This window comes from Nansenia antarctica (assembly GCF_963989245.1).
Source record: "Nansenia antarctica genome assembly, chromosome: 1".
Taxonomy (NCBI): domain Eukaryota; kingdom Metazoa; phylum Chordata; class Actinopteri; order Argentiniformes; family Microstomatidae; genus Nansenia; species Nansenia antarctica.
Window position 1 is genome coordinate 61,875,326 of NC_137674.1, and position 11,332 is coordinate 61,886,657.

At 42.1% G+C, this 11,332-nt stretch overlaps 1 protein-coding gene across 1 annotated transcript; it reads right to left on the reverse strand.

Annotated features, from left to right (window-relative positions):
* Positions 1-621: 621 nt before the first annotated feature.
* Positions 622-11,087, reverse strand: LOC308151737 (polyadenylate-binding protein 1A-like; the record flags this gene model as incomplete). The annotated part of the gene is made up of 3 exons (XM_080524646.1): positions 622-665; positions 9,814-10,090; positions 10,209-11,087. 3 exons carry the CDS (start codon positions 11,085-11,087, stop codon positions 622-624), a joined length of 1,200 nt encoding a protein of 399 aa, XP_080380772.1.
* Positions 11,088-11,332: the final 245 nt, after the last annotated feature.

Sequence of the window (11,332 nt, forward strand, 5' to 3'; positions counted from 1 at the left end):
ATCTGTTTATGTTAATCTGTTTATGTTCAATAGTATTTATGTGTGTGTGTGGGTGGGTGGGTGGGTGGGTGGGTGGGTGGGTGGGCGGGCGTGCGTGCGTGCGTGCGTTCTCATGTTTTTGTTAAAAATCAGCAAGTGGACAGTGGTTAGAATGTATTAATGTTCAATAGGATTCATGCTTGCGTGCATATGGGCTTGTTTGGACCCCTACATGTTGGTATGTTACTGTAGTATGAATGGTATGTTACCATAGTACCTCCTTGTATATGTTTTGTAGGTTCATCTGTTCTATTTATTGAAATGGTTTAATAGTATTTATTTGTGGATTGGATAGTTGAGAATGTTATTATGTTTATTTCAGTGGGTTGGCCTTAAGTCATTGTGGTATGTTTGAGAGTTGAGTTTTAGGAAGACTGAGAATAAAATATAAACCACTATAAGAAGTATGTACATTATTGTGAACAACTCAATATGCAATTGTCTTTTTCATTGCTCTGTTTTTCATATAATTCCTCTTTGGTCCAGATGAGGTTGATTTTACCACTAGCGTTAGTCTAGGAAAGACCCCTCAGGTGATAGAGGTGGTGAAGAAAGATGTCTATGGGGAAATGTTGTGACGGGTTAATTGTCTGCTTCAGGCCCAGCTCTCCTCTCAGTTACAGCTCCTAAAACGCAAAAGAGACAAACATTGATAATCTTCATGACATTGCCGAATTAGGTTGGTATGGATTTAGCAAAGAAAGTTTTAAAATGTATGAATATCTAGACTTAATCTTGATTGTCTTGGGGCCGGTTTCACAGACAAGGCTTAAGCCTAATCCTAGACTAAAAAACATCTTCAATGGAGATTTTACATTGAAAGTGTGATTTAGTCCAGGACTAGGCTTAAGCCTTGTCTCTGAAACCGGCCCCTGATGTTTTAGTCAGGAACGTTACAGTCAAACTGCCTTCTGCCGATATGTAATAGATAGATTTGTTCAGTAATTTGATAATGTAATGCACTTGGATAAGTATACTCTATCATCTTTCCAAACTAGTTCTTCTGCCAGTGACATCTGAAGTATCTAATTAATGCTAATGATAGCCAGCAGTCTTCCATGGATACAAAGAAACAATATTCTTTGGGTTCCAAACTCTCGAAAATTAAGATGCAATGAGTTTGTAACAAGTTGTGGTCAATTTCTTTCAAACTTTCTTCCACTTCAAATTATTCCATAAAGCTAAAACTAGCTTGTATCTATCTCGGTTGTCTTTCTCTTTCCTGCCCTGGTAATAATTGGTAAATATTCTTTAAAGTTATAATTTCTGAGTGGGGCAGTTCCACTCATATTTTTCATTTTATTGAACAGATATAGTGAAGACAGACAGGAAAGTAAGGGAGAAAGGGCATGTCATGGCTGGATGCGAACCCATGCCAACATGGGCATGTGTGCACTGTAGACCATGGTGCTAGACTACTGGACCACCCCAGGCCACATAAATGCTTCTTTTTAAAGCCATTCTGAATGACAGTAACAGTGAGGTTTGGTTTTTCTTAAAAACCGAATCTGGTGCCTGTGTAACATGAAAGCAATATTAATGCTTTGGACCTAGCATGGAGACTTCAAAGCCTCACACAGAGCCAGAAGGTATCACTGTCTTTTGATGTTCTTAGAAAATTAGTCCTCTCAATCCCTCGCAGACGTGCCTCCTTGTAATTCGTTTACCACAATTATGAGCTCTGATAATTATGTAACCTGGGATCCAAGATCTTAAACAATACTGACAATAAATCCTGGCAGTAGCATGTTTTTCGTTGGTCGGATTACACACACAGACATTTTGTTTATTTCAATTAATTTAAATGGATCTGGTTGTTATGGCTGTGCAATATAACCGTAACAGCAATATTCATAGACCCTGCAGATACCTGTAGAACACAGTCTTGTGCTTAGCTCATTATTAGTGACTATTAGTATCATTCAGTTAACTACCGTACTTGCCATACTGTACCTATCACTATCATTGTCATGTTTTTATATCATGTATCACCATTTGCACTTCTGTTTAGATGCTAAACTGTATCTCCTTGTCTGGTACTGACTTGAATCTAATCTAATCTGATATGTTCCATATTTTAACATAAGGTATCCATCGTCATTAAACGGCTGTTTACAAAGTCAGGCAGTGGGAACCATTATTTATACATTTTGTTTGTCACATAACAAATACCAGGGGTTTGCACAGACTTATGCACAGACACACCCTATGTAAGGGCAGGTGCTTTGTGAATGGCAGGGCAAATGGGCAGGATTGTTGCCCCCTTTCGTCCCCCTTGTGCACGTCCCTGACAAATACTGTACAATATACTGTATGTACTGTAGCAAAACAATAACAATATACACACGTTTAATGCCCAGTAACAATTTCCCCTCAGGGATGAATAAGAATCTTATTATAAGATATTGTGAATCGAAGGCCCTAGTAGCTTGTTTTGGTTTGAATTGAAAGCCTGTGATTTTATACAAAAACACAGGAAACACTTTTCCTTTCACAACACAAGCAGTGGAGTTGCAGCAACTCCGGGTTCCAGCTGTGTAACAAAACATTAACCGTATATGAGGAAAGTTAATGTTGTTTCTGATTGTTACAATCATTGTGTTTCCTATATGGTAGTACTCTCATCTGGGATAGCAATCCCTTCAGATCAATAACAATCTCTACCCAACAGTCATTGAATCAGATTATCAACTCTGAGCTTAAAAATACATTGTCGGTCTGCACCGCACACAGTTAATTCACAGGGGCAATTTTTACACAATGCAGAAAAGCCAGAATGAATGTAAATACTATCAGTAGATAGTAGATACCATCATGGATAAATTAAGTTATAATGGAAATGAATCACTTTGGCCACTGCACAATGTTGGCAAAGAGTAAAAAGCACAAAGCTTTTTAAACACTCTAGATGGATAAAATAGAGAGTAAGAGGATTTCAAACCAAAGAGTATTATTACATTATATCATCACAGTACATTTTGTCTTGGCACTTATTCTAAACGCTCTGATTAGAATGTAAAACGCACCCAGGACAAACAAACAAAACAAAACAACATCATCCCAGTAACGTAAAACCGATGAACCCTGGAATGTCTTCAATGAGGCAGATTCTGGTTCAAATGGAAAGTAATTTCATTGAAGGGAAAACTCTGGATGAGATCCTTAAATTTGAATCAAGGCTTTCAGAAAATGGAGCGTGGGTTTAGTAATTTAGCTGTGTCCCACATTAGCTAGTGCCGAATCACCTATTAAGCTGCCATTGTGATCCTTCTTTATAGATTGCTGTATTATTTCTGTGCCACCCACACATTGTTCATTTGTATTCAAGAGGCATTGCAATTATTCAAATCTGATGAGGCGGACTGATGATTTCAGTCTTCACTAGATCCCACATTTGTACACATAAGCCTTTAATGTGTAATCCAATACAAATTATATGGCCTGATAAAGATGAGGGATTTCGCCATGTACATAGCAAATTAGGACATGAGACAGTTGGTAATTGATTTATCCACATGTACTGTACCACGGTGTCTTCAGATACAGTATCTATAAAAGATTATGTAGAACACAATAAATCAGCATGGTGTGTAGAGATCTGTGAATTTCACAATGGAGTGGCAAATACCTCTGTTTGTACCTCTGTTACTGGTGCTGTACCTCCAGGCACCAAATGTCCTGAAGTATAATGCACTGCTTGTTTTACACTACCGGTACATCTACTTTTTTATCTACTAGTAATGAACACAACTTTAAACACAAGTTAATATTCCAATGTATTTCAGATGAAATTATACCATCATGAAAATTAGCTGCCGTCATAAATTCAGCCTGGAGAAAAAAAAAAATATTACTTGCAGTCTTTCAACAACTCAAGAGTCAATCAAGGAATGGCACTAATCTGTTGATGACTGTGTGTATGATTGTGTATGATTCCAATATAGATGAGTTTAATTTCAAATCTATTTAAAGTTTTACATCCTGGATTTTTCACTCTAAGAACGGATGCACAGTGATGCATTAGTCATTCATTTGAGAAAGTAACCCCAGATATAGCTAGGCGCAAATCTTGTGTCAAAAGGTTGTTTGGTTGTCTCAGGTCATGTTCTCACATGAAAGTCCGAATCAGGACCCGGAGCAAGTGGATGAGTTTGTAACATAGTTGCATAAAATATTTCTCTAATTTGCGTTCTCACAGGCCTTCATGTAAACGAAGTAACATACGCAATGTTGCGAACTCATCCACTTGCTCCGGGTCTCGATTCGGACTTTCATGTGAGAACATGACCCTAAACTCCGATTCCAAGTGAAGCAAATGTTCCAGTGAGAACACACCCTTATTAAGTCATACTTGTGTGACTGATCCATTGAATGAGAATAAGGGTGTGTTCTCACTAGAACATTTGCTTCACTTGGAATCAGAGTTTAGGATAAAATTTGTTTGCTCTGCGTCGTTTGGAGCGGTGAGAACGCGCATTCGAAGTCGCTCCTGGAGCAAAGAACCAACGGATGCTCCGCTTGAAAAGGGTGGTTTCGCTCCGGTTACAAATGACGCATCCATTACTTTGCTTCGCTTCGCTTTTGGTGAGAACGCTGCTTGAGGCAGTCCATAGGAAAACAACAGCGCATGTGTGTTGATCTGGATAAGAGAGGGACGAACGGGCAATTTAAAACATTTCTGACCAACCAACTACCACGTCTGTTGCTTCGATTGCGTATGTTACTTTGTATGTTACTTCGTTTACATGGGCTGTGAGAACGCAAATCAGAGAAATAATTTATGCAACAATGTTGTAAACTCATCCACTTGCTCCGGGTCCTGATTCGGACTTTCATGTGAGAACATGACCTAAGAATCAGGACACAGGGAGCAGACTGATACAGGAAATACAGAGTAGTATGGGGAAACATCACAGAGCTCATACACACAGCAGGTGAGAAAGAAGACAGTTAAAAATGGTTAACTAAAAGCCTTAATAAGTGTTTTTTGAGTTGTGAATCACAATTTTGTTTTTGTTGGGTAAAATCACTTTTTCACTCTGAATGTTTACACTGTGTCGTTTGTGTTAAATGCATTAAAATTGACACACCTCTCAAGATGTTGCCTTTATCTGCAGTTGATTGAGTTCTTCCTCAAAACACCTTAAACCCAGAATAAAACAATAAACAGAATAAAACAATGTTGTATTGAAATGACCCTAGTCAGGAACTTGCTCCGGAGCACTGGACAATGAAAACAGTAACTGTAGTAAACATTTGTAGCCATCGTCCAACGTTATTTTTGTTAGATGGGAACACCTTGAGAGATGACATGAGATTCAAACCAAACCTATCTTTCAGTCTGGCTCCTAGCATTGTCAGGAGAAGCACTTGTTTACAGCTGAGGAAGCTTCACATTTTGGACATTCAGATTGTGTTACCTGAACTGATCTTTGAGAGAAATCCATGACTAATCTTGCTGAATGGAAAAGCAAATAGATGTAGGTGACATAGTTGTGTTGCTTCATTCCAATAGCATTATAGTACTACCATGCCAGTTTGACTTATCATGTTAAAGCAAGCTGAGGAAGTAGCCATAAAACAAGTGCCAATGAATGTGAATCTCAGTCAGTTATTGATTAGTAGTGATCCAAACCAATGTGGCAAATGTTCTCTTGATTTTGTATCTTGGCTGTGATGGGGACTTATGAGTGAAGGGGGTGGCTCAGCCTTGTATCTATTAGGTGTTTTTGTTTCCATGCCGACAAGGGAAGAGGTGTACTAAAATGCTTTATAGTTTATTGATCTGCAGACTAATTCACATTCCACACAAACCCCCTGATTCGCCACATGGAGCTGATTCCTTAATTTATCACCAGAGTGCCACTCACCCGGTGCAGCAGGCATTGATGCAGCTCATTGTTGATTTGATATTAGACGACAAAGATGAATAAGTATTGATATACACAGGCAATTTTCAAAGCCCAGCTCATAAATGATAGCGTCTTTGATGTGGATGTAAACAAATAGGGGCTATTGTTTAAGGTTGTTGTCATGTTGGTCTTTTGCCAATGAATTACATGATGTTTCACAGCATTTATATTAAACAGCTTCAGGACCCATCAACCCATCTGTCCCATTAGTTCATATTCTCAGACTTAGGGGCCTAGGGCCAATCCCAATTCATCCCTACAGCTTCGTTTTCACCCCTACGGCTTCGTTTTGCCCATTCACGTTTAGGGTAGGGGTGTCCCAATTCATATTTCATCGAGGGCTAGGGGGAAGGGGGAGGGCTATCCACGGCTTCGTTTGGAGATTTTTCATGACCAGACTACATTCGGAGCCATACCCCTACCACCCAGCATGCATTGCGAATCATCTACAGAAATCTGATTTCGCTCTATGTAATGCGGAAGACAGCCACAAATGTAATTAACTTTTTCTGTAATTACTTATTAATTCAGATTTTAAAAAATATGATAATTATCTTTATTATCTGTCATTTCAATGCATTATAGGCCTTCTTTATAACAAGCATAACAAAAAAATCGCTATTATGCTGACGTGCTGTGTCTAATGTTAAAGGCTGATTTGTGCATGACAGTCGCGCATATTGACATATTTCCATGTCTGATGGCATATGACACCTATTAATGTCATTTCAATGCATTATAGACCTTTTCTTTACAACAAGCATAAAAAAACGCTATTATGCCGAGGTGCTGTGCGTTCCATAGTCGAGCGCGCTCGGGTTTAGCAGTAGAGGACTGGTACCTGGGCACTTCCATTAGACTACCGAGCAAGACACCGGAGCACTCATATCTGCGTGTTTATCAATTAATTAATTTAATTAATTAATTTAATTTAATTTTGCCATTTAGCAGACGCTTTTATCCAAAGCGACTTACAATTACGAATTACAGGGACATTCCCCCTGAGGGCTAAGTGCCTTACCCAAGGGCACACTAGTAGTGGTGTGGCTTCAGGCGGGATTTGAACTCACAACCTTCCGATCACAAGTCCAACTCACTATCCACTAGACCACCCCCACATTCTGTGTCATATGAGGGTATCTCATATGACACAGAAGGTGGTTTCATGTAGTTGATCATATTCGGTACAGGTTGTATTCATGGCATGATGATCTATTAGTGGGCATGTCCATGTTGATCACATTCTTCAGAACCTGTGATCAAGTAGTGTACCATTATTCTGAGATAATCACAGGGTGCCAGTTCCTCTGCAACAAACGCAGAGATTGCATGAGCATCCCGGCGTCCGAGTCCAATGGAAGCGTCAAGCACTGCCTTCCCATAGAAATACATCGGAGCGCGATTTACATTTCCGAGAGGTACAATCCTCTTTATTTAGAAATAAATGATTAGCTGTGGCGTTTGACAGCAGATGATGGTAACATATTGAATGTTAAGTTATCTATCTAAGTCATTAGGCTGATTTGTGCATGATAGTCGCGCGTTTTGACCTAGTTCCATGTAACATTTCCCCCCCTTGATGGTATATGACGATATAGCTGTATAGCGGCACTTATTAAACAAAAACAACCCGCAATCTAATCCGAGCAGAACTTTGTTCTTATGTAATATTATTGATGGATGTGCCATTTTTGATGGAGAGCGGTGGATTTGAGCATGTAGTTGACCAATGCCGTGGACAGCCAGCGTTCCTGTCACATCGTATTTCGGAACGCCATAACAATAAATGTCTGCTCCCTGTCTAATGTTAGATATTTACTTTACAAGTTTTAAGGGTGATCTGTGCATGATAGTGCTGCTTTTTGATATAATTCATGTCGCATTTCCCCCCGTTGAGCTGTATAGCAGCACTTATTAAACCAAAACAACTGTTATCTATCTATTAAGTAATGTATAAATAAATGTGCTGAATTGATATGCCCTTTTGTGTTTTCATGTATATACCGGTATATGCAGGGATGTTCAAAGTATTTTACTTTCAACCAGGTATCTGATTCTGATCACCTGTAGTCACTTACTTAACTTAATCATAGGAACTTGTTAACCCAATTATTGTTGCACTGAAGCAGGTGGTTGATTGACTGTGTCCCCTTGTCTAAATGTAAGAGGTATCCTATGGTTGTCTATTGGTGATGTTAGGACTGACTGTGTGTACCCTTGTCTAAATGTAAGGGGTATCCTATGGTTGTCTAGTGGTGATGTTAGGATTGACTGTGTGTACCCTTGTCTAAATGTAAGAGGTATCCTATGGTTGTCTAGTGGTGATGTTAGGACTGACTGTGTGTGTACAGTCTAAATGTAAGGGGTATCCTATGGTTGTCTAGTGGTGATGTTAGGATTGACTGTGTGTACCCTTGTCTAAATGTAAGGGGTCTCCTATGGTTGTCTAGTGGTGATGTTAGGATTGACTGTGTACCCTTGTCTAAATGTAAGGGGTATCCTATGGTTGTCTAGTGGTGATGTTAGGATTGACTGTGTGTACAGTCTAAATGTAAGAGGTATCCTATGGTTGTCTAGTGGTGATGTTAGGATTGACTGTGTGTACCCTTGTCTAAATGTAAGGGGTATCCTATGGTTGTCTAGTGGTGATGTTAGGATTGACTGTGTGTACCCTTGTCTGAATGTAAGGGGTATGGTTTGTGGACGGTGGGGTGGGGGGGGGGGGGGGGGGGGGGGCCCGGGGGCGTGCGGGGATATCCCTTATTTTCGGGAAAATATCCCTTATTTTCAAATCCCAATGTTGACAGGTATGCTCTGGCTCCGTTTTCACCCCTAATCTCCGTTTTGCGCGTTCACGTGTAGCCTGGTCCAACCAGTGCTTTTACATTCATCATCGAGGTACAGCTTACCCTTTTTTTAGACATAGCTGAGTCAATCGATTTCATTTTGTGATGAAGTCATTTATTCGTTTTGCATAGTTATCGGTGAAGTAGGTTTCAAAGTCCGCGTCTCCTTTTTTACACGTTAGCCGCTTGAAACTCAAACTGGGACGTGGCCAGATTTCTGTACAGCCTCCTCAGCCCAGTGGGCCTCCAGCGCAGCGACCGCTTTGTCCACCTTGGAGCGCAGGAACTGTGGAGACTCCAGCATGCGGAGCAGATCAGAGTTGTCCATCTCCAGCAGCATGCCAGTGACCTTGGGAGCGATGCTGGGGTGCATGCTGTGGATAGATGAGAAGAGACGCTCACCTGGAGGGAGGGGGAGAATAAATATCAGTAACAGTAATTATACTAACCTAATGGGGGATTCATTGAAACAAACAAATAGACTCGCCTATCATTTGCTTCAGGTCCTCATGGGGAACGGCAGCCAAAATGGAGTCAGTCCGAAGCTCCTGGTCATGGATAGCAGGCTGCTGCATGGGGATCTGTGGCTGGGGAGCCATGTGCTGCAGGAGGTGTACACCAGCTGTGTACTTGTTACGGGGCACAGTGTGCATCCGTGCTGTAGCTGCGTCTGCACTGGCAGGGTGCTTTCTCAAGGCCTGGGTAGCTGAGAGGGAAGATAATCATAATCAAAGGGATATTTATGGCAAATGTTTGGATAGTGCTCTTTGGGGCAGGATTACTTCACTAAATATACTGACCCGCGCGCTGAGAGGTCATCATAGGGGGAACCAGGGAGGGCGTGGCCTTCATAGCGTTGAAGGTCTTAGGCCTGGTAGCCGACGGACACATGGCGTTCGTGGGCGTGTTCTGGAAGTGCTGAGGAGGTGTGTCTAGGAGATGAGTGGGTCTCAGCTGAGCCAGCTGGTTGGTGAAGTCCGGTGCAGCACAGTTCTGGGCCTGTGGAATGGCCGTACTCTGCACGTGCTGGTTGGTTGCGCGAGCCTGGCGCTCCTCCTTGCCCTGGGCCAGGGCCACGTACAGGGGCTTGGTGGCCACGATGCGGCCGTTCATCTCGGTCACGGCCTTGGTGGCGTCCTCGGGGGAGGAGAAGCACACGAAGCCGAATCCCTTGCTGCGTCCGCCCTCCGTCATCACCTTTGCGCTGGTGATTGTTCCGAAGTGGGAGAACTCTTTGTGCAGCTGCTTGTCGTCCAAACAATCGTGCAAGTTCTTGACATAAAGATTGACACCCTGGTAGAGAGAAACTGTGTTTTACTAAGATGTTTTTCATGCCTCAAATACATCAACAATGCTTACCAAGATTATGAGCTTTCTGATACAGTATATGTTTGTTCATATACACACACACCTGGTATCTGGTCCTGTGGCCCTGATTTATATGCTCAAACTGGCGCTTCAGCACAATCTGGCGCTCTCCTCTCTTCTGGGCACGGCCCACGTAGACCCGCCTCCCATTTAGCTCCTGGCCGTTCATCTCATCAACGGCCCTCTTGGCATCCTCATGCCTTTCGAAGTCGACAAATCCAAAACCCATGGATTTACCAGCGTCATCGGTCATGACACGGACACTCAGGACTGGTCCAAATCTTTCAAACCTCTCCTGAAGGCGTCGGTCGTCCATATCCTCTCCGAAGTTCTTGACATACACGTTGGTGAACTCTCCGGCCCTGGATCCGAGTTCAGCCTCTTGTTCTTTGCGCGATTGGAAGTGTCCGACGAACACTTTTCTGCCGTTCAATAACGTGCCGTTGAGTCTCTTAATCGCTCTCTCAGCAGCCTCCTGGGTGTTATACTGCACAAAGCCATAGCCTTTAGCATTACCATTCGCGTCAGACGCTACCTTGCAGGAAAGGATGCTCCCAAACTCAGAGAACGTGTCGTAGAGGTGCTTGCTGTTGAACGTCTCCACTAAATCCTTAATGAAGATGTTGCCGACCCCACTGTTCCTCCGAGAAGGGTCACGCTGAGACCACATGATGCGCATAGGTCTTCCGTTGACGACATCAAAGTTCATGGTGTCCAGGGCACGCTCTGCGTCAGCTTGCTGTTGAAAGTTGACATAGGCATACCCAAGAGATTGTTGTGTTAGCATGTCCCTGCACACCCTTGTAGAGACGATCGGGCCAGAAAGGCTGAATTTCTCATGCAGCATTTCCTCAGTGGTATCCCTGTGGAGATCTCCTACATATAAGGAGGCCATCCATTGAATAGGCGCACTAGGATTCATGTCTTCAAATTTTTTGGGGAAAAGAACGAATAACGTTTATCTATCTAGCTCTTCACAGATGAATTGCAGGTAAATGAACGGCATGTGTACTTTAGCTGGATTCTAGAACTCCAGCTGCATGTTCTACATGGTTGTCATCACTTTGGCAATTGTGACCTCACAGTCCATAGCCAGGGTCCATTTTGTCAGCAAACCTATTTAGGGGTTCATGAGGAATTCCTTCTCCAGCAGATGTATTTAACATG